The 24900-nt window shown below is 44.8% G+C and overlaps 1 protein-coding gene across 1 annotated transcript in view; it reads right to left on the bottom strand.

The window, feature by feature from the left end:
* Positions 1-1130: 1130 nt before the first annotated feature.
* Positions 1131-24900, bottom strand: part of PIG-O (phosphatidylinositol glycan anchor biosynthesis class O) — a 51972-nt gene continuing 28202 nt past the window's right edge. The window contains exons 9-11 of the mRNA XM_065456375.2: positions 13756-13972; positions 7443-7738; positions 1131-2233 (exon numbers count right to left, since the gene is read on the bottom strand). Of these exons, the coding sequence (XP_065312447.1) occupies positions 2054-2233; positions 7443-7738; positions 13756-13972 (693 nt within the window). The 3' untranslated portion in view covers positions 1131-2053. The remainder of the gene's footprint in view (positions 2234-7442; positions 7739-13755; positions 13973-24900) is intronic.

Here is a 24900-nt window from a genome sequence, read left to right as displayed (position 1 = left end):
TAGATTTAGGCAGTGCGAAATAACGGACAAAGGGAAAAAAAACACAGACACAGCGCAGATTTCTTGCTGCACTCGACAAATCTTTCGCAGTGCTTCGTTGTGCACCCACTATCAAGCAAACTTCTGAAATGGCTGGGTGTTCTTTAATTACACTGCATGTGAAATAGTCAAATTTATTCCCACATCTGGACTAGCTTTCAGAGTTTGTGAACATCTGTGATCACAGTGAAACTGAATAAAAAGTTCGAAGGCTTTCAGTCTACTCTGGTGCTGTCTGTTTTTAATAACGCGTAAGATCAAAGAAAGGTGGAAAATCTAAATTTTCAGCAAATACAATTAATTTTTGTCTGAAGGTGTAAATTACATGTCCAAATGTGTCTGCTTATACATAAGAAAAAGAGTAGCACATGCAACTACACATGTGGATGCTAAAAAAGAATACAGTACAAGCATTTTGACATGTAAGAAGATGTATTTGTACAGCAAGCAAATGACACCAAATGACCAGCATGAAGTGAAAGAGAAGCGCTGCATTACAATGGTTGACTGCACTGTGTGGCAGTTCGTCGAGATGCTGCTGCAGTATGGATCATTCAATTCATTGTAATCGAAATTAACAGGGCACTGGATTGTTATAAGTGGACCGCTCTCCCATAGAGTCCTAGCAAAACATTTTGGCTGTTGAGAAACTTCGCAGTAGCCAAAAGTGTGCTGTAAGTTGGGTTGTTGTACGTGGGCTTGACTCCATCAGAAAAGAAAAAGCACACATGGCAGTGTAGTATGTTGACATTCCAGTGGAGCCTGACAGTCACTGTATAACAATCGGCAACCATACTTAGATGCTATCAGAAACCAGCTTTACTCTTTTAACATGAAAAAAAGAAGGTATTCAGAGTTTCAAAAGAACAACAGAGACCTGGGGAGGTATTCTGTAAGAGTCCACCTAGTGGACATGTCCATTTCGTCTGCTGCTAAAGTGCTGATTGGCAGTGGCGCGTCGCTGCCGTGGACGCGCAGCCCAGCCCGGCCAATCAGAGCTTCAACAGGAGACGAAATGGACATTTCCACTAGGTGGACTCTTACAGAATACCTCCCCAGACCTCTAAGATCTTTTTGTACACTGCACCACCTGGAGATACCCCAACTTTTTTAATCTTAATAAGATTTAAAAACCAATGAACCTGCTTAGACATAACAAGATGAGCCACAGATTTGTGTTTGACAATGAATAATAATTTTTGTTTTAAAGGGAAGTAATGAGAGGAGCCTAAAGCAACAACATTGTGGCAGGGAGGTTTGCACTATAAGTCAAAAGAAAAATATGAGTAATAAAAGAATAAAACGTAAGTCTGTACAATGTTTTAAGACAAGGCAAAAACAAGCATGTGATGATATTTTACAGCTTAATATTTTAGACTACCTTCAGCAATACCGTGGCTGATCTTCGAGATTCATGTCCACACAGACAGCTTCAGCACTCAACAAACTGCATATAAATGTCAGTCAACTTCTTTTATAAGCCACACTAATGTATATTAATAAAAAGTGAACACTACAAATCACACAATGGCTGATCCGAAACATCATATGTCCAGTGCCACAGATGCTGCCTCAAAGATTTTTGTCCCCAGCAGACCAAAATACTGCTAATATACTGGGCACTCTACAATGACAGTAAACTCCCGCCACTGACTAGTTAGTCTGAAAGAAGCATGAAGGCAGTGAAAAAAACTGAGCCGTGTAAACGGCCACTAAATACGGGCAGTATTACTACTCTCGTCGGAATGTATACAAGAAGTATTTGTACAGGCAGTGAAGTGTTGCCTCAAAGATGAGGTTTCTCAGAGTGATGTGACCTGGAGAAACCATGCAATCTAAGCACCTCATGCAACTTTCCATTCCTGTCCACAGGCACTGACTTCCCAACACTGTGACACAGATGGTTGATTTTCAATTTTTCAAATCTATGCCTTCTTTGTGAAGACAATAGAGTCTACTGTTGAGTTAACCTAGAATATTTTAAGACCTATTACAGTACTGCTAATGACACAAATCAGTCTATATGAAAAATTTGTGTCCTTGACAATATTCTTCGTGATGTCACCCAACCAATGAAGACTGCCACAATGCTGAAAAATGCTGACAACACTTGAAAAACAAGTCGTGGTGCGAATATAGTCCACACCATTAGGTGACGGCGCAGAAGCAAGCATGACGCCATTGTGCTGCAGACCTGAAATGAAAGCAGAAAATAAGAACTTTATTTGATGCTTCATGCAACTAAAACTAAGTACAATGACCATTTGTTGCAGCAATGAAGAAAACAAACAGGTTCAACAACCTTGGTAATTTTATACATGAGCAGTTCCTCACAAGCTCTTTTCCTTTGTTTGTACCATACCCTATTCAGAGTGGAAAATCTGCATGTAAATACGGCCACAAGGCTTATTTTTCCGAAGCAATCTGAAAATTTGCACGTGGATGTCGACGTGATCTCCCCAGAAGCACATGCCCATTAAATATTTTAATTCCCATAGTATAAAAGCAGACTGGGGCTCATGAATTCTGGACAGCCACAAGGCTTTGTGCATGCTCTCGCCAAAGTTGTAGTGGACTACACTTTTCCATAACAAACAATACAAGTGAAAGACAATCAACTGAGAGCATTCAAAATGTCTTCAAATAGTGCTGAGCGAGAAGTTGACTACTTTGAAGATTACATACTATGTGACGCTTGCAGTCAAAAGAACACGCCACATCCACTGCCATGGCAGTGATTAGCTATCATTCCTGTAGAAAGGCTGAATAAGTGCAACATCACGCTTATATGTATGAACTGCGCATGACCCACTGTGGCACTACTTTGTATATATATCCCGTTCATTCTTCCAATAAAGTTGTTCATTGCCTGACCCCGACTCACCCACATGGTGGCAGTGGTTCACTATCACTATGTCGGCCCCGTCAACGCTGCTTCGCCCACCGAAACCACTGGACCCGTCAGCTGACGAATAGCTTGGATGGAAAACTTGGAAATGTGAGTCCACATTGTTCTACATGGCTACCCAGTTAAGTAAGTAGCCCAAAGACATCCAAGCAGCAACGTTACTTGTAACAGTTGGAGAGGAGGGCAGGAAAGGTTACAGTGCCTTCAAATTCGAAAATGAAGCGGATAGGAACGACGTCGACATTTTGCTCCAGAAATTTGAAGAATTCTACAAACCAGAGACAAATTTGACATTTAATGAATTTCATGTCAGATCAAGAGACCAAAAGCAAGGGGAGTGTTTTAATGACTGGCTAACAGACCTCAGGCTTTTAGCAAAGAACTGCAAGTTCGGGGACCTAGAAGACTGTTTGCTCCGTAGCTGAATCACTCTGGGACTGCGAAACAAAAGCTTGTAGGAAAAGCTTATTTCTGAGAAGCCATCATACACTAAGACCATTGAAATTTGCCGGGTTCAGGAACTGAGAAAGAGCAATTTAAAGAAATCAGTGAAGGCACAGAAGCAGCACGTGCCACAGTAATTCAAGCAGTCTCCACAGAAAGGAAACCATGCAGTCATTGTGGCTATACCCCTCACTGCGGCAAAATATGCCCGGCTGAAGGAAAAACATGCAAAAAGTGTGGTGGGCGTAATCACTTTGCTCAAGCATGTAGATCGTCGGTGCGACGACAAACCAGAGGCGATAAAAACGTGCTGCGCGAGGTACAAGCGGAAGAAGACGATTTCTTTTTACAAGCCCTGACTGTCAGTGCAGTTGAAGCGGTAGATCATTGGAGTGCAACAGTTGACAACAGTTGACAAAAGCCTACCAGTTCGATATAGAGCATAATTCAATATAAGCCTGCTAAATAATTGGATGTCATAAAAGCACATACCATTTATATCCCTTTATTGATGAAACTAGCTTAGTTTCGCATGAAATAGTTGTGCATTTTCTTCTGCTTGGGCAATTTTGCTGCCTGCAACATACGCACGTCCCCACATTGTCTAAGGAGCCGGAGCAGCTGAGGCCACAACCTTCCACAATTGCAGAGAAGCACCGGACTAGTGCGAGCGCACAAATCACTTCGAAGGATGTGGGCAAAGGGCCGTCGTTGCTTTCCTCACTGTGCCCACTTTCACTTGGGCTCGGTACGATGACGGCAATGTAGTCTACGTTTTTGGGCTCTCCCGTGGTCGCGACCCCATCATTTGCACTCACAAACTCGTCCACCGTTGATTTGTCAACAGCTTCTGGAAATTCTGACAGCTCGCTCCAAACTCCGGCAGCCCCAGCAACGGCTTCGTTGCATTCATCAGAATTTACAGTCATCACCGAGTACGCGGAAGCCAGCGCGGCTGAAGCAATTTCGGATGAACCACTTGTACACGGATGCGTATGCGTCGGGCGCCACGGGCACCGGGTCGCAAGTTTGGCCGCTTTAGCTGTAATCTCCTACTTATTATTCAAGATAGTGCTGAGAGTGCTCCTCGGAACACTGAAGGCAGCAAGTTCACGTGCAAGCAAGACACAGGTGTTAACTGCTGCGTCATTTCAAGCAAGGATGCTAAAATGCTGCCGAACAAGCCCCAGCAAACCTGCCACGCCACATTGACCGCTTCTTTCGGTCATAAGACTACTGGGAGAGGAAAAATTCGGCGGCGACTGTCAGCAGACAGCAGAGTTCACAAAGAGTCGTTTTTCGTGGTCGAACAAAATCTGTCCATGACTCTAAGCGGAACAGTGGTGGAATGCCTCGGGTTTCTTTGTCGCGTGCAAAACTTTCACGTCGAAGAGTTATACCTGGTAGCACAACCTTTCGCAGAAGTTTTCAGAGGACTGGGACAGCTGAAAGGCGTGGAGTATACAATGAAGCTAAAGCCAGGAGTACTTAGTACACATACAAACTTAGTACAAATACACAAATACGCAAGGAATTAAATGGGGGGATGGCTGTTGTTGTAGCTGCTGTAGGTAGAGTATCGCGCATGTTATGTGGAAGGTTATGGGTTTGGCTCTTATTTGGTGGTGTCGTTACTTTTTTTTTCCACTTTCATTTAACACTCCCTTATTAATTCCACACCTAAATTTTAAAAAAATGCAGTTAGTTCCTCTTATGCTTTCCTTGGCTTTATATTCTAATGGCTTCATCATCTGGTTATCAAATTATGCTGAATTTTACATAAACACAGTACTATGTGCCATACACTGCAAAAGACAAATTATAGCTATCTGCGAAAGTTCCTGCATCAGAAAGCTTTTGTTTGCAAATTAAAAATATCACTCAATTTTCTTTTAGAATAAAAGCTAGGCTAACTTTAACTCTTCCGTTACTGCACCTACGGAAATTCACAAATTTGAAATAAAACTTCGACTGGAGGTATCATCGAAATTACTCTCCAGTGCTCCTAGCCCATCAATAAAAAGATGTCAAATTTGCATTTTCGTTGACTCGGCAACACGATTTTTTACATGACAGCAAAAGTGAAGACAATGAAACTTCTCTCAGGTTATCATTTTTCCGATACGACATACAAGCTATTTTAAAGATGTCTCAAACAACAGTAAATGTTCACAAGTGCTTGGCATTCCATACAACTAATATCAAGGACAAGTTCATTCTCCCCCCCATCCCCTCACAATGGATTCCTTTTATCAGTCCAAACTTTCACAGGGTGTGTACAAATTATTACGAGTAATCTTTCCCGTCATGTGGGGGTTTTCACTCACACAAGAGCGCACAGTCGAGTTCGGATTGATCTTCAATTGAAGCTTGACTAGCTGTCTAATGAATTACACTTCGAACATCGCCTATGTAAGTGCCGTTACTGGTCAAGATGCGTTTTTGGGCTAGTTGGTTCATATGCATAGTAAAACAGCGCCATAGGACACAAGGGACCAGACCAAGAAGAATGACACGTATACAGGGCCCTTATTCATTACTGTACAATATTGTGCAATACTCCACATAAATATACAGCATTGTTCAGGAACTGAACAGAGCATGTGGAAGCTACAGTATGATGAACCGACACTAAACTATCTTGCTTCCACAGAAAAGCGGACTGAACGCAATAATTAAGTATGAGGAGGCTTCTGTATGCTCCCTCACCTGACAACCATTGCTTTGCAAGCCTAACTAATGCAGTAAGAAAGGAACCACGCTCCTGCTGCAATGAGTAGAAACAAATGCTCCTTGTGTAATAGAACTTACCCATTTTCATATATGCAAAGCTACTTTCACGCATAGCATGGGCATCAATATGGCTAGTATTGACACAAACAAATCATATTTTTTTTTTTTTGTGATCTGATTTGCAAAAGGTGGGAACTAGGAATCCAGGTGCATATTTTATACAGTATTTCAGATTTTTTTAACCTTCAGTAAATATATTAAAAGCAGCTAATTATTACTTTCACTTGCGTTCCTTCAGGTGTTTCTTTGAAGTTTCCCACAAGAATGCTCAAAAATTTTCTGAGCAATTATTATTGCTAAACATCCATTCAAAACACTAGTGATCAGGCTATATTTATGTATAGCAGTATATGTTGTGACTACTATGTCCTAAAATAAAATGCTAAAACATAAAAGCATTGAAAATGAGCACATTTTTAGTAGTAACGAAAGAGTTATGGGAACCCTGTACAGGCTTTGACGTTGCAAGTTTTCAACCAACACTTTCTTTGAGGCAGTAATGAGAAACTGTCTGACTTATTACCCACCAGCATAACGAGGCAGCTAATATTACGTGTGCAAATACTCTCATTGATTTAAGGAACCCTATGCAAGCTGGTGCATGCAACCACTTAGCAAAAGCAAGCACAGAACCCCCAAAAAACTGCTGCTGTAATGTAGGGTTTCTAATACTCATGCATCTCCATAAAGACCTGCAGAGGCTAGGTGGGGCAGGTGTTGGTGCTTAGGGAAGTCAGCATGTCAGAGCACACACCATTTCTCTGTCCAAGACTGGGTAACAGAAATGCCAGCCACTCTTCTGAACACTTGCCTGCTCCCCACATGTGGTGCAAGCCTGTTTATGGCACCTTAAATAGAAAGCTGGTGTACACCTTAAAAGGTGTACACCAGTTTCCATGCCCTTTCATGCTCTGAAGATTTGTGCAGATGGGTAGAAAAAACACAATCCTGGTTTGTGCAGAATGTTATTTCCAGCAGTACGATTTTGTGACCACACCATGCACACTGCTGTGCCAAGAAGCCCCTAAAAACATCACCACCATTTTCAGGCGAATGGAATAAAGTTTTATCACAGCAGGACATTAAACAAATAACAAAAACAAGGAAATCTTTTTGTTCCCTCTTTGTTATCTGCCTAATATCTCACTTCAGGCACTGCTTGTTTACCTAGTATGCACAAGCTAGCTTAAATTAGAACTATGTTGGCTTTCAGGTGGTTTACATGACAATTATACTATATGAAGAAGGTGCATCTTACCTGCAGCAGAAGTAGTGTACAGTAAGCAACAAATGGCATAACTTGCTTCATGATAGGAGACATGCCTTGTGTACAAAATGTGCCTTGCATGACGGGAAGGCTGGCACCTGCCACTAATGGGCCAGCAAACGTGTTCAGCAGCACTTTTACTGCACCCAGGGTCATGGGTGGCTGATCTATGGGTGCACCCACAAATGCCACTTTCCAATGGATTGTCGAGAAGCTCGTCTGATGGCCTGTGCTAAAGAAGCCCAGCTGGCCCATGAGCAACCAGCACAGCAATGGTCCCCACACATCTGAAGAAAAAGAGAAGCAAATGCTCAGTGCTTGCATGCCACATAAGGACTGGCTTCCACAGACTACAAAGTTAAGAGGAAGCTTTAGCTCGAGGCATACTACGATTTCCATATTAAAATATATGTAAAATGTATAAATGCTTTTATTAAACAACTACTAGACCGATTTTGACTGAGGGCCTGAAATTTCTTACAAAAATTCCCAAAGGCTGAAGGCTGGCAAGTTTAAGAAAAATTGAAGCATTAAGTTTACAAGTCCATAACTCTGCACCAAGAACAGACATATCACAGTTCCATAGGCTACGTATGTTAAAGTATCTCAAGCAGATAAATTTGGTATATGAATTTACAGCTTATGTAAAACTGTTATAATGTTTATGGGGATTTTGCAAAAGTTCTACTCGTAGATTAGTGGTATAAGAGCGGTGTATAATACACAAATTTTGTACACTTTAGGTGTATTATGAGATGTAGTTTACAGAATTGTTATATTGATTATATTCCTGAGTTAAAGAGCTGTAAATTTGATACTTTGTTTTTTGTTTTCAATTTAGAAATTTTCAACATATTTTGTAAAAAAAATTGGCCTAACTCAAAATTTAGCTTCCTATGGTCACTAGATTTACCAGATATTCCTGTTGAACCAGGAAGAAAATGTAGAAAACATGAAACTTAGTATGTCGATCAATAACACCATTACTGCTTTAGTTTTTGTGCAGCATGAATCAACAAAGAAAAGTCCAGTCTTCAACACAAATTTCATACAGTAATGATAATCTTTTCCCAGAAAACAAACACTACAGTCACAGAAATCTAATCTACTACACCACTTTTATAGCATGTGTTTCAGGAATGACTTTAAGTGAGTATTAAATGCAATGCAGCAGAGAACACCTTTTTTCTTATTAGAGGAAACGTGGTCATTTTCTTTAATGTTTAAATTTAGTTTTACTTCTAATATATACTTCACCACAGGCACCATTATACATTAAACAAGTTTAATGATTGGTGTTTTGAATGGAAGCCAAGAATTATTAAAAAGCTAAAGGTTATTAAAAATGTTAGTGAAAATTCAATGAAATATACCGAAAAAAAAAGCATGAACCAAAAGAATATGTAATTTTACTGAAATGAGCAGCCAAAAAAAGTTTTTTTTGAAATGTCAGAAAACCTGAATATACAGTACATTTCCATTAAGATGTACTAGCTAGAACTGTGAATCTGGTAATCTTTTCCAAAGTTTGCCTTAATAAAAGAATCTACTATTCCTGTGCACCCAAATATCTACAACACTAAATAATAAATGAAACAGCACTAAAACCAAAAGGCAGACATAAAAAGGGGCATTTATTGGATTTGCGTGATAAAAAGTGTTTCTTTATGCACTCTTAGTTAAGCTATTGAGCACCTAATGGTTGCTTCCTGGCACTGTGCAAATCTTTGCGCTGTCACAAAAGCTGACATTTAGCTTACCTTTATTAAAATATTTTCAGTGCCCTCATGTTGATGAAAAAAAAAATGCACCAAATATTTCCGGGCTTTATCAGCTGCAACATGCATTAACAACATTGGTTCTTGTACCTCCTGGGAAATGTCTTCACCACAAGTGTGAGCCTGCAGACAACTAAGTTAAACCTCGATATAACGAAGTCGGTAAAATCGTCAATTTGCTTCATTACAAGAAATTTCGTTCCAATGAAATTCGACCTTTCATGCAAATAAGTACAGTCGCCGATCGATTTTTCTTACACGGAACGGAGCCGCAGAATTTCCCGAATTATCGGTCAATCGAAAAAAGCAAATTTCAATTAGAAAACAATTTATTTTCATAAATTTGGGAGTCGGCAACGAATGATACGGTCTCATGCCACGTACATCGACGCTATCTTCTCGGCAGAGCAAATTGAGCGAAGCCAGCCACGCTTTCGTGTGCACTCCGCCCCCGCCGTTGATAGTGTCGCCCGCACTGGGACGACGCCATCAGGAAAAGCGCCGGCAGCGGGGAGCGAATGCTTCGTCTGCCTATCGCTCCATGGGTCGCCGAAGCTGGACATTACGTAACCTGCAATACTAAACGCGCGGTAAGACAGCTTCATGGTGCCACGCCGTCTCGGCACGCCCACTCTTTGCTACACTGCAGATTACCTCTAAAGCAAGGTGGGCGGCTGCGTATGCGCTCAGCCGCGCTTACAGCTATGCGTAGCCACGGCCACTCCGTGGCCACAGCCGAGACGCGCGCCAGAAATCGAGCCGCGCGCCAACTTACCCACACTCTGTTCCGCCCGCCCCCCCTCACCGCGCCCGCTTGATTGCGTTACCGTGGGCCCCCCCCCCCCCCTTTCATTTTGCTCGCGCGGGAAGGTGGCACTCGTGAAGCCACCATCTTTCGTGTCTCACCCTCGCACACTTCCACTCGCACCTAAAGCACACTGTGCGCGGGGCGCGATAGGATATTGTCGCACTTATGTTGAATTCTAATGGCGGAGTCGGAGCAGCCGACCGACTCCGCGAGCGAGCACTCGACTCTGGCGTAGAGCAACGCCTCCAAATCCGCGAGTGGAACACAACCTGCGCCGCCGGAGCAAAGCGGAAGCGGAACTTCTATCGCCGAGTTACCCAGGATACCTTGCGTGTTGTCATAGCCTTCCGCTGTTTGCTTTCAGCACCGCCGCACCGGTCACTTGTTTCTTCAGAGCTGCTCACCTGTTCTTTTTTTAAAGTGCAGAATGGATATATCACCAAGCATGCAGCAGCTCTTGCTTCCTCGCGCGTTGTGACCGGTGGTGCCTCCCAGCAGACAAACGTGGTAAAGGAAATACGTCACGCAGAGTTCCGGTCCACTCCGCCGATTTCGGCGGAGCATCTTTTTCTGCTCCACGGAGTGACTCCCGCTCTGAATCCACTCCAACTCTCTCATTGGGACACCTAACTCCCGCCCTCACTCTGTCATTGGAACAAACTTGCTCCAAAACGAGCAGAAAACTTGCTCCGACTCCGCCATTGGAATTCAACATTAGATTTTATATGGAACATGATGCGGCTCTACTTCGGCGGCTGCTCTTGTCGCATGGCCCACGATTTGAGAGGTGCGTTTGCAAGCAGCCGCTTGTATAATTCAATCATTTGACCATCTGCGTCCGCGGAAGTTTCCATTTAGTGTCCAGGCATTCCTTTGCGAAGCAGTGGAATTTCGTTATACTGAAATCGCGTACAAACACACTTCGTTATATTGAGGTTCTAAATACATGGTGTTCTATGGACAAGAGTTTATTAAAAGTTAAATACTTCGTTATATAGAGAATTGTGTTATATTGAAGCTCGCTATACCGAGGTTTAACTTATTTATCAAACATCGTTTCCAGTGGTAGACACCGTAATATGTGCACTAATCACTAAACTGTAATAATAAACTAAACTTATAACTAACGTTTAAATTAACTTCAGGGAATATGTCGTAATTGTAAAATTAAGACCAGTGAGTGCATAAAGTGCACCAATTTCTAGAAATCCTGAGACTAACTAGCACCAGTCTATAGAAATATGTGCTCCAAAGATGCAGTGCTGTTCCAGTTAACATTTTTCCACACAGCATTTGTCTGCAGTGCTGAAACTGGTACAAGTTACAGGATGTGCAGCAAATGGTTCTGCACTTCATAAAAGCTGGTTACAATGTGGCAATTAGTACATGTGCACTTTTAAGCAATCATTTTTTCTGCGCACAACACGAGACTGGAATGGCCTGCCCGCCGAAGTTGCGACTATCATCGACCCACTTGCATTCAAGCGACTCATCGGATATATCCCTTTGTAATTTGTAGTATCTCTTTGTCACTAACTCCCCACTCCCTCATGTAATGTCTCAACAGAGACCTTTGAGGAAATGAATAAATAAATAAATAAAGCTGCTCATCTAAAATTTATAGTGAATTATATATGAGTGATTAATACAAAGATTTTTATGACTGCTGCCAAAAATGATTTGCTGGTGAAAAAAAATCATCTCCCAATGTATGCTATACTGCATTTAATATTTACTTTAATTTTCCCTGAAACACCAAGTACTATACAATGTGTCCCATCTAACGGTAGCCAAGCTGTGCAAAGGAAAAAAAATATAAAACATCATGGAGCAGATTATAAGACCTACAGTGTTGTGTTTGGTGGTCAGACCTCTTACGACCTCTCACTGTAACTCTTAAATTGTACCTTGAATCGTGCTTCTTAAGTCTTCTTTTTCTCTTAATTTGCCTAACGTTAGCTGCGACACCTGATATAGTGTTTGCCTTTAGCATGCTTCTAAAACTACTCAAAAAATCTAACCCAAAGCCTCTCTTTCTCATAAAAAGAATAAAAGAAAGAAAAAGTGGACAGTTGTCATGTCCACCATCAGTAAACACACTCCTAGGACCATACATAAAGTGAGAGAGGTCATAGAGACTGCCACAAGAACCAGATCAAAGAGAAGTGGCAGCTTTCGGGTGCAAGGAGAGAGAAAACCCAGGCGTGTTCCATGCAAGCTAGTTTATCTACCTATGTGTTCATAGATTTCTTTCTGCTGCACATCTGAATAAGGCTTAAATTATTGAACAGCACATTTCATACATCCCACTATTAAGGACGACAAGGTTTTCCTCATGTAGCAGCTTTATCCTTGAGCATTTAATACAATACAGTCCGTTTGTGCCATGCAAAAGCAGGAACTATAAGAAATTCCTTTTAATCCTTTGTCCTGTATGAGGGGAGGTAATGAGCATCACAGTGGATGTATCAACAGTACAGCAAATGGCGACAAGGCAAGATGATGATGATGATGATAGCAACTTTATTGTACCGCCGGATAAGGAGGCCCCTACTCCCCGTCCCCGGCACACAGGCCTTGGGGAGACAAGGCAAGACACCTGAGAGAAACCAACCTACAGAGGGAAGGACGGGGGGCCAAAGAGAATATATTCCAGTAGAAACTAAATGCTGAGTACACTTGAGGTTCTGTTTTTCCACTCTTGGAGGTCACCCACTACATTTTCTCAACTGTCAAAGGTGTGATTACATAACTACAGTGGACGTTGATTAAATTTTTCAGCTAATTGGATTATATCAGACTGTGTCACAGCTTGAGGCCTACATACTTCTATGGGCAATGCCTTCCATTACTTTTAATTCTAAAAATGAGCATGTGGCCATTAGTTCGAGCTTAGCTTATCTGTACACACACACTTGTGCTATCCCCTTGATTTGAACAGATTTGAGTGCAGTGTTTCTAGTTGAGATAACAAATGTAGTAGTGGCAAGAGCAAGGTGCCCAGCAAAACCCTGCATTTCATTTCATCTTCATGAATACTGTCTGCCTGCAGAGAACACCAAGTCAAATTTTAAAAAATTTTACTTAAAGCAGGTGGGAGGCAGGATAGGTCAAAGCTCAAATGTGCAGAATCCACTCAGTGCTGGACTAAAGAAAAACTAAGAATAAAAAAGCAAGAGAAGTAATGGCAGTCAGGAGCACAGATTATCTAGATACTGCAAGGGTGCAGTTTCCCCGAGTAATTTTTTGTGGCACCTCTTTTAAAGATAGTCTGAACATCAACAATGAAGCGACACTCTGCGGTCTTGTGCAAGCACTGATATTACTTGCACCATGAGCAGAAGCATGATAAACACTGATGAGCGCGAGATCTGCAGGGGTTTTTGAGAAAATGTTCAATGTGCAGAAGGAGTTTGACTTTAGGCAGCAAAATGCCGCAATAGTGTTGTTTATATATAGAAGGCCAATGCCAAAGGCACAATTAAATGCATCAGCACACAATGTGACAAGCTATCCTAGGTCACATATGGTGATCGAAGGTCATGGATTACTCTGGGACATAAAGTTCCAACACTTCAGAGGAGTGCTCATCCTGTCTTGTCTTTCTTGTCCTGTTATCCATGCACTGTTTTTTGCCATGAATTGGTACCATCCATCTCAGTTTTACCCCATTTTTGTGTACTCATTGTACCCAAATGCATCTGTAAGCTACGTTTACCTGTTGGAGGCAGCAAAGACCACAGGTTTGAAAGTCCCCAAAGGGCAGCAACCATCAAGCAAAGTGGTAGTGCATAGCTTTCGCCAGCCAGAGTCAAAAGGAACAGCAAGGCAGATGCAGGCAGCAGGCTCATATTCCCTGGGGGTGAGTGGGGCACAGCCCAGCCAAGCAGTGCCAAAGCTATGCTCATCACCATAGCTGTGTTTGGAAGAAGCTCCTGAGAAAGGAGACAAAAAAGCTTGTGAGATTCACTGATATCATTAGAAGTGTTCAACGACAAAATTTTTCCAATTAAATTGGACACAAATATATGTTTGCAAAAAGATACCTGTGATATTGAATCTAATGAGAAATATTTTTCTATACCTGCACAATCTAAATAGAAAGGCTACGTGAGGTTCATTTAGTAAAATAAAAATTCTAATTTGCATTATTTGACACATGTTATGCCGTTCGTGATATACATGTCATGCAATGCCATAAATGTTTAAGGTGATTCTGAAGCATACAGTGTAATTTCGTGAGGTAGCCCCCCAGCTGCAGGCACTACTTGCTGTATATACGTCAACTTTTTAGGACTCAGTGAGGAGAATTGGAGGAACCAAAGGGCGCGAGTTTTAGTAACAACTATGCGAAGGCAACAGACATTGAACTCAAGAAAAGCATGAAAGAAGCCAACAGCTCCTTTGTTTTCTTATGATTTTTTTTACGTGCAGAATTATTTATAGATGGAGGTCAAAGTTACAAAACCATGGATATTGCTACACGCGTGTGATATTTCAATGTTTGAACAAAGTGCGCGGGCGCCATCACTCAAGAAAAGAGGAGGAAGAACGAACTGGGCTCGTACTGTGAATCTAACCGGTCAGCGCAGCAACCGCTGTTGAAGATATAACCTGTAAATAGTTGCTCGTCTTACTGACTCATCCTTTGCGTAACATTGTGGTGGAGGGTGCCGTGCCCCGTCCTCACCACGGAGCTCCGCAGCGGCTGCACCATCCTGCTTTCCGTCATGGCTCCCAGTGATGACACCTCGTCTCCTTCTACTCCTGTGACCCCGACGACTATGTACGTTACGGTTACAAATCCCCGCGACCTTGGCATATTCTCCGGCCAAGATAATGTTGACGCTGAGGACTGGCTCAACCTGTATGAGCATATTAGCCAAAACAACCACTGGGACCCTACCATTATGCTAGCCAATCTCATATTCTACTTGGGCGGAACTCCTCGTGTCTGGTTCCGGACACACGAGGACGAGACCTCTAGCTGGGATGCTTTCAAGGAGAAGCTCGTCGACCTCTTTGGAAATCTCATCAGTTGGCAGCTGGCTGCTAGAAAAGAGCTTGCTAGCCGAGTTCAGTTTTCTACTGAATTGTACGTCTCGTACATACAAGATGTGCTCGCTCTTTGCCGGAAAGTCAACGAGAAAATGGCTCAGGTTGACAAAGTCGGCCACATACTTAAAGGGATTGCGGACGACACCTTCAACTTGTTGGCCTTCAACAATGTGTCCACCATCGACGTTATTGTCAAGGAATGCTGCTGCTTTGAACTCACCAAAAGCCACCGCATCATTCCGCAGTTCTCCCGGCTCCCTAACACGGCTGCGACGTTGTCTTGCATTGACCTTACCGCTTGAACACCTTTTAATGAGCACGTCACACGTATTGTTCGCCGCGAACTTGAGGCTACAAGTCCTGCGCCGTTCCATTCACGCCCACTTGAACCCACCATTGACCAACCAGCCCCAGCGATCTTCCTCATTCAGACAGTTGTACGGCAAGAATTTGCAAACCTAGGTTTTCCTGCTGCCTGCTCCGTCTCCCGACCTGACGCCTGACCGATGCCGACTGCTCCGCCTCACGACAATCTGTATTCCCATCTTCGATACCGTAACCCTGCCGAGTGGAGAACTCCGGACGAGAAGCCCATTTGCTTCCATTGCCACCGCATTGGCCACACCACTCGCCACTGCTGCACCTCCTGGATTTCGCCGTATTCGAGCTCCTATTCCCCATCTCCTTGCTCATATGCCGACCCGTGCTGTTACTCGCCTCACCATATGCCTCCTACCTATGACGTATCCGTCGATGTCAGTTGTCCTGCTTGCTCGCCGCCACCTCAGCGCCGTCGGTCCCCATCGCCCCAGCCATGCCGCTATTCGTCACCGACCAATTATGGACCATCCCAGACGGAAAACTAGGCCATGCAGCTCTTGGAGGTAGTGCTGCGTCACATTCGTCCTGTCCAAATCCTCCATTGACGCTCCCCACCAACACGAACCTAATTGAAGTAGACGTAGATGGTGTTCCATTGAAGGCATTAATTGATACCGGAGCCCAAGCGTCCATAATGAGCGCTAACCTATGTCATCACCTCAAAAAAGTTCTTACGCCTGCCATCACTCGAGCCGTACGCTTCGCAAATGGCGCACTGTTGCCGTCAGGGGTATGTGCACTGCTCGCCTAGGAATTGCTGGCCGCCAAGTTCCAGTCCAGTTCACCATGCTGACCAGTTGCCCTCATGACCTAATCTTCGGGCTCGACTTTCTGATGACGCAATCTGTCCTTATCGACTGTTCCACCGGTATGCTGTACCTCGAGCGTCCTCTTCTTTCAGACGTTCGCCCCGAACAACCAAACACCCTCTGCACTACAGCGTATGTTCGCTTACCTCCAAAAGCCCTAACCTTCATCGAATTGGCCTCAACGGCAACCCTGCCTGATGGCGACTATGTCGTCGCACCTATTCGTGATGTCCTCCTGGCGCCCGACATCTCTGCGCCACACTCCGTCGTAACCCTTGCGACTAATCGCATATGTCTCCCTGTTATCAATTTTGGCTTGACGAAGCAAGTGTTACCTGAAGTCATAGCGGTGGCCACGCTTCGGTCAGTGACAAACGACCACGTCACTGCTTTTGCAGCCGACGCGTCTCTAGATCTTCCTAATTACCCACAGGATGCCTTGAACCTCGACAGCCCATCACGTCGCATGGTCACTCTGGACCTCGCACCTGACCAAGCAGCTGCCCTATATCGCCTTTTGCTTTCCTACCGCAACATATTTGACACTGACAATCAACAATTTGGTCAGACATTCCTTGTTAAGCATCGGATAAACACTGGTGATGCAGTTCCCATTCACAGCCGGCCATATTGCATGTCCACAGAAGAGCGGCAAGTTATTCAGCAGGACGTAAACAAGATGCTCGCCAGAGGTATTGTTGAGCCCTCGTCGAGTCCTTGGTCGTCGACGGTCGTGCTCGTCAAAAAGAAAGATGGCTCGTGGCGTTTCTGCGTTGATTACTGCCACCTCAACTGAATTACTAAAAAGGACGTTTACCCTTTACCACGAATCGACGACGCTCTTAATTGTCTTCACGGTGCCAAATACTTTTCGTCCAGCAACCTTCGATCTGGTTATTGGCAGATTTCCGTTGATAGGCAAGACCAAGAAAAGACCACTTTCATCACTCCAGATGGCCTCTACCAATTCAAGGTTATGCCATTCGGTTTATGCAATGCCCCCACTACGTTCGAACGGATGATGGACTCTCTGCTTCAATGTTTCAAATAGTCAACTTGCCTTTGTTACCTCGATGATGTCCTTGTGCTTTCTCACACAATTGAGACGCACCTTGAGCGCGTCGCAGCTATCCTTGACATCTTCTGCAAGGCTGGGCTCCAATTAAACTCATCGCAGTGCTACTTCAGGCGCCGACAGATTACAGTGCTAGGCCATCTCATCGATACTACCGGAGTACAACCCGACCCAGAGAATGTTCGAGCAGTAACAGTTTTTCCTGTACCTCAGTCTGTCAAAGATGTTCAGAGTTTTATGGGGCTCTGTTCTTATGTCCGACAGTTCGTGAAAGATTTCGCAGCAATCGCTCGACCCCTCACTGAATTTCTGAAGAAATACGTGCCTTTCACGTGAGGTTCCCCTCAGGCTGCCGCATTTTCCCGCCTTATCACGATTCTCACCAATTGACCGGTCTTGGGCCACTTTGACCTGTCCGCACCTACTGAGTTCCGAACCGATGCCAGTGGTTATGCGATTGGCGCCGTCTTATTGCAAGGTCAACACGGACACGACCGTGTTATAGCCAACACTAGCCGGCTCCTGACAACTGCAGAGCGCAACTATTCGATTACTGAGCGTAAATGTCTTGCTCTCGTCTGGGCAGTTTCAAAGTTCCGCCCACACTTACATGGCAAGCCCTTCTCAGTAATCACAGACCATCATGCGCTCTGTTGGCTTTCGTCGCTCAAGGATCATACTGGACGGCTCGGTTGTTGGGCCCTCCAACTACAAGAATATCCCTACACAGTGACTTACAAGTCGGGACGCCAACACCAGGACGAAGATTGTCTCTCTCGCTACCCAGTCGAAGACGCGACCTCTACGTCTGATACTGACATCGACGCCTGTGTTCTCTCTGTTTTTCCATTGCTCCATGCCGCCGCCGAGCAGCGCCATGACCTGTCCTTGCGTATCATCATTGACCGCCTGGAATCGTCACTTGCCAACAGTTCCCTTCGCTTATTCACATTTCAAGATGGCATGCTCTACTGCCACAACGTTCACCCCAACGGCCCTGCATTACTCTTTGTGATCCCTAAACACCTTCACTCGGCTGTTCTCAACGAACTTCACGACCTCCCCACTGCCGGTCTCCTGGGTGTGTCGTATACCTACGACCGGATCCGCCGACGCTTCTTTTGGCCAGGGCTTGCTCGCTCCGTTCGAAGATACATAGCTGCATGCGAGAAATGCCAGCGACGCAAGACACCATCGACGCTCCCTGCTGGGTAGCTTCAACCACTCAACATTCCCCCGGAACCATTCTATCAGGTTGGTTTGGACTTACTTGGCCCTTTTCCTCTTTCTACTTCTGGGAACAGGTGGATCGCTGTGGCCACGGATTACGCCACGCGCTATGCCATCACCTGTGTGCTTCCTACAAGCTGCACCACAGATGTCGCCGATTTTCTTGTACGCGACATCATTTTATTACATGGAGCTCCAAGACAACTTCTCAAAGACTGTGGCTGGACATTCCTATCAAAAGTTATCGTGGACATCCTGCAGTCCTGTGCCACGAAGCACAGGCTATCCACGTCATACCATCTGCAAACAAATGGCCTCACGGAGGGTCTCAATTGCACTCTCACAGACATGCTCACGAAATATGTCTCTTCAGACCACACTGACTGCGACCTCGCTCTACTGTTTGTTACATTTGCTTATAATTCCTCGCGCCACGACACCGCCGGTTATTCTCAATTTTTCCTTCTGTTCCGCCGAGAACCAGCACTGCGCTTTCTCCATATTTAAAAATACTGACAAGAAAAACTATTTGTGCACACAGGCATCAGATATTTGTCTCAATGCAGACAAGGTGATCTATTGTGGACCTACCTTCCCTGAAACCGCGCTGCAAGGGATCCAGTATTTTGTTGCTTTCAAGAAAATGGATGAGGTGCCGGTTAATCATTTTCTCAAAGAGTTTGCATAGACAACTTGTCAGAGCTATAGGGATATAACTACTGGGTGAGGAATGGTCCTTGCCCTCTTTGAGAATAGGAATTACAATTGCTTCTTTCCAGGCAGACGGAATGTAGCCGGCAGAGAACATGGAGTTTAAGAGTGACAGTAGTGTTCTGTGGGTTTCAGGGCGTAAGTGTTTGATCATTTCATACATTATTCTGTCACTTCTTAGAGTGGATATGTTACAACAATTCAGTGAAGCCTGAAGCTCCACCATGGTAAATGGACGATTGTATTCTTTATTGGCTGTGCCTTTCTGACCCAGAAGCTGTCACTCTGCTTGTCGCTGGTATCTTAGAAATGCATATGTGTAAGGGGACGTACTCGAAATGTGCTCGAAATGTACTCCTAGACAATCAGCCTGGTCCTCAAGAGTGTCTCCTTATGTGTTTACTAGTGGTAGAGGATGAATCTCTCGGCCTTTTATTTTGTTTACCCTATTCCAGGCTTTTCTTCCGTCTGCATAAGAATTAATGCCGGAGATGTATCTCTGCCAACTCTCCCTTTTGGCACGGTGGCACAGTCTTCTACTTTCCAACTTTGTTTTCTTGAAGCTGATTAGGTTTTCTGTAGTTGGAGTCATGGAGGTGATTCCAAGCCTTATTTTGTTTCTATAACGCTTCCCTACATTCATCATTCCACCAGGGAACACGTCGATTAGAAGGTGATCCATTTGTTTCGCAATACAAATTTATGCTGCATCGACAATAAATGCTGTTAAATACACAACTGCATCATCAATACTATGCATACAAATATCATCCCAGGTCAAATATGTCAGCTCTTTGTATCGCTGCAAGTCCACTGAGAGGACTTTCCACTGCAGCACATGTGGAGAGCATTCGTCCCATTTTGTTAATTTTAAAATAATCAGAAAATGGTCACTCCCGCATGGGTTCTTAACTGCATTCCATTCCAACTATGGCACAACTGTACCTGATGCAATGGTTAAATTTATGTATGAAAACGTTTTGTTTGCAATGCTGTGAAAAGTCAGTTCTTTCTTATTTAGCAAACATGCACCTGTAAATAAGAGTAAATTCTCTATTGTGTGTCCTCTGGCATCACATCGAGAGTCGCCTCACAAGATATTATCTGCCTTTAGGTCTCCAACAACAATGTACGGCTCCGGAAGTTGCGCAATAAACCTTTCAAATTCTGTTCTGGAGCTGGGCGGGATGTATAAAGAAATGTCAACAGCTTACCAGAAAGCACTTGCTCTGACTGCAACTGCCTCAAGGGACATTTGCAACTGTAAACGCTGGTAGGCGACACCCTGATCAACTATTATGAAGACGCTGCCCGATGAGGCAAAAGTGTTGTTATGGTCTTTGCAGTAAATGGTATATTGCCGCAGAAAGTTCATGTGTAGTATTGTGGTGTGTCTCTTGCACAGAGAGCACCCTTGGATTAAACTTGTGTAGGAGTTCCTGAATGTCATCAAAATTGTTGGTTAGACCTCTCACATTCCAATGCATTATCTGTGTATCCATATTGGAAGTGGTTTGTGGTATGTGTCAAGAGAAATGAAATAGGTTACTTCACGAGACCTTTCCAGGCCCCGTGATATGGAACTTTTCTTTCTTTCTGGTGTGCTCCATGGAGCTACGCCATTCTTTCAGCATCTGAGACGCTGGAGTAGTTCTGCTTGCATCCATCGCCTCTGAAGAGGCGATGGATGACGCCTGCTCGGCGGGCACACTCGGGTATTTTTCGGGCCTGTCTGCGCGAGCAGAGGCCCTGGGACCAGCAGGCCTGGAGGTCTGCTGGCCCTTCGTGGCAGGAGGCAGAACAGCACTGGCTGCTCCTGCCAGGGTGGCAGAACCGCTGTCACACTCCATGTGACTCGGGCGGCTGCTGAAAAATGTGGCGCTGCCCTCCGGTGCGTCACATCAGTGTAGGACGGATTGGACTGATTATGGATAGAAAAACGCTTGTGTGCTTCTGGAAAGGAAATGTTTAGCTTTACCTTGAGGTCAATTATTTCTTTTTCTTTCTTCCATGACGGGCAAGATCCCAAATAGGTGGGGTGGTCTCCGCCACAGTTACCTAGCACAGTGGGTTGCGGAAGTGCAGATGTCTGAGGAATGGTCTTTAGATGAGCATTTTGCACAAGTATATTGCGTCCTTGGCATCTCTGAGACCCATGCCCAAATCACTGACGCTTGAAGCATGGGCGCGGATTGGGAATGTACGGTTGTACAGGAAGAAGTATACGGTCTCGATTGAATCAGGGAGGTTGCTTGTTCCATATGTAATGATAATGTGCTTGGTTGGAATTTCTTTTTCATCGCACCTTAATTCTTTGCACCTTTACCACGTTCTGGTGTTTCCATACATCAACAGTTCACTTTCACTTAGTTCAAGGAGGTCATCATCAGTGATGACACTGTGCACTGTGTTCATTGACCTGTGGGGGCCCACTGAGACAGGAATGTCACTAAACATCACGAGATTTGAGAGTTTGTTGTAGTGAAGCGTGTCACGCACTTGGTCACTTTTATAACCTGAACCGATTGCCTCAGTCAGACATTTTGCAACAACAAATGTGGATATCGCACAGACTGGCTTGGTTTCATGTTGACTACGTATTACGTGGTACTTGGGGAATGTTTCTTTTGGTTCCACGAAGAAGTTAAACGTTTCATTGGTGTGCCCCCTTTCAGGGAGCGACCAAGGAGCAGGGGAAAATCATTTGCCACATAAATACAGCAGAACCTCATAGATATGTTCCCATTACTTACATTTGCCCTGCACCAATGTTCACAATCGAGAACACAAAAAATGACCTAATAGAGTTACACTCATTTTTCACCAGTTCATATGTTCCCGGAAAACACGATTTTTCGGCATCGGCATTCAGTACGTCACAAAGCTGCCATCATATGATATGTTTTCCGGCCACTAGATCTCATGTAAACAAAAAAATGTGCGAGGCACATGTGATCAAGAACAGTACATAGCTGCCCAACGCATCAGCTTCACCGCAACACTCACCCGCCTTTCTCACGTGAAAACTCAGTTTCTCATTTCAGTACCAGCAAATCGTCTCCGGGGTTGTCGTACGTGACATTCCCAGCTATCACTGCCAATCCTATTGTGATAAGCATCTTTGCCTATCTGTTTCACAGCGCGTGGTGCCGTTGGAAGCGTAGCACAAGCTTTTAATAGGCGATAACCGAAACGCGCCGCCATTCCCTGCTGCAGACTGCGATTGTGTAGGTTTTCCGGTTGCTAGCTCTCATGTGAACAAGAAAAGGCAGGAGGTGTGTGCGCTCAAGGACAGTATAAATCCGGTCTTCTCACACGAGAACGACGGCGCGCAGTTTCCTATTTTGCCGCCGAACCTATTGCGATAAGCATCTTCACCTATTTGTTTTACAGTGTGTGTTGCATAGTGCCATTGATAGCATACTGCACACTTTTAGCACGCAACGATAATCCAAACGGGTCGCCGTTTCCTGCTGCAGGCGGCGCGATGTGGGCATCACGTTTTGCTTCGGCGGCATCCGGCGTTGCCCACCAGCTCGAGTTCGTTTTGGTTTCCTGTCACCCTCTTAAAACACCACGCAATAGAAAAACAACAAAACCCGTCTCGGGCCACCGGATCACCATCAGCTCAAGGTGCGTCGGCGTCTCGTACCCCAACGACCCGCGCGAAGCTTCGCATTGCGTAGATGACAACAGTAGTCGAGTCTGTCAAGTTCTTTTGTCACTTCGGATCGTACGTTTCCCCAGTTAGTACGTTTTTCTCCTGTTTTTTTTCGAAAACCTATGAGCGAGGTTATATTGTATTGAAATTTTCAGCAGCGATGGTAGCCACCCACTACCGAGCCCAACAAGGGGACGCTACATGGTTGCAAGAACACCTACAGAACTGCAAGAACATCTAATATAAAATACCCAAGGTTGGATAACTACACCAGGTTACACCTTGCCGCCCAGAAATTCGTAAGGTAGAAGAAGCGAAAACTGAAAAGCGGAAACAGCAGGAGAGAAAGGAAAAGATTGAAGAGGAGGACAGGAAAAGGCAACTGCCAATTTCCTCCAGGTGGGTAATTCTGGAGGTGTTGGCTATGTGAAGCAGAGGCCGGAGAGTTGAGTTGCCTCCTCCGGGGGGCCTTAAAGGGCCCCTGACCAGGTCTGGCCATTTAGAGCTGACAAGCACAGAACATGCAATGCACGCTAGCGATCTTGTTTGCAAAGAATTACATCGCTACGCGCCGAAGAAAGGTCTGACATTTCAATCCGAATGCCGTTTTCCCTTTCCCTCACGGCGACCGCACTCCAAGCCGGACATTACGTACTCGTGTCCCTGCACCTACGTACTCGTGTCCAGAGTGTGAAGTCACTCATGGTCACACATGACTTCGAGAATTATTCAAAGCAACATCTGTTATTTGTGTGATCTGTTGCTTGAATTGATGAATTCAAGTTTAGAGAAATAATAAAACACATAAACGGAATGTCTGCGTGTTTTTTGTTTTGCTTAGCACCGAAGCAAGAGATGTACTTCCGCTTCGTCTGCTTGTTCCCATGGTCGTGCAATCACGTGCGCAGGTACTGAAACTATGCCATTTTCTACCATGTTCTAGCACGTGATCATGCTCTATGATCCGCTTGTTCTGCCTCAGTATTCATGTAGCACTGAATTATACCACTTGTCATGTGTCCTCATGCACAGCGTGCAAAATTGTGCGCTGCACGAAACCAGACAATCAGAACAGCTCGCACGCATCACCGTCAGCGAAAGTGCGCAGCACCGGGGAAAAAAAAAAATGACTGTGGCTCAGCTAAGGTTAAGCCCAGGATGCGAAGCATACTAGCCTTTATTTTAACGCGACAGCGTTAAGGAGCTCGTGTCGCAGAAAAGCCGGTGTCGTCGGCGTCGGCTCAGGCGTGCGGCGCTTGCTCAGGCGCACATTTCGTTGTCGCGCCGAACGCTGCGTTGTTCGACGCTCACCGTGTCCGATGTGGGACGCGTAGTCGCTGCGCCGTAGCAAAGCCACCTAGAAACAGTCTCTGTAGCACGCCGCAACCTTCGCTTCTCATTCCAACGTGCAGCTCTGTCTCCAGGAGCCATCTCACCTCGTGAGTGTCTAGCAGAGGCGAGCGCAGCTGCTTATATACCGCCGCGACGCCGCGAGCGACGGCGCGAGTTGGAGCCCCGTTTCTCCTCTCCTCTCGTCACGGTGTCACGTGGTATTGAAGGCGACACCGCCACGCCTGAGGAGCTGGGTTGAGCCCTCGTAATATGCTTCGCATAAAAGTTTAGGAGAAAAAAAAAACAAAGGCAGGGCCTGTGACATATGGGTCATGTGATCGTCAAAGTCCGGTATGGGAGAATGCAGGGAAGCAATTTCGCTTGCAGAGGCTACACGAAGCGAGTGGAGAGGGAGTCTGGCTTGCCAGTGGAGCTCGCCTCTTGAAATCATGGGTTCGGGGCACTGAGATATTTCTATCTCGGCTATTAATTAGCCGATTTGAAAAATTTTTGCGGCAGAACGCTCTTTAGAGGACACATAACAACTTCCAGCGTATAACCAAAATTTGCTATGGGGCCTAGTGAGGGACCCTTTAAAGGTCCGAA

This window comes from Dermacentor albipictus, chromosome 1 (genome assembly GCF_038994185.2).
Source record: "Dermacentor albipictus isolate Rhodes 1998 colony chromosome 1, USDA_Dalb.pri_finalv2, whole genome shotgun sequence".
Classification (NCBI taxonomy): domain Eukaryota; kingdom Metazoa; phylum Arthropoda; class Arachnida; order Ixodida; family Ixodidae; genus Dermacentor; species Dermacentor albipictus.
Note: the sequence above shows the minus strand (reverse complement) of the source record. Positions and strands in the feature narration are given on the sequence as shown.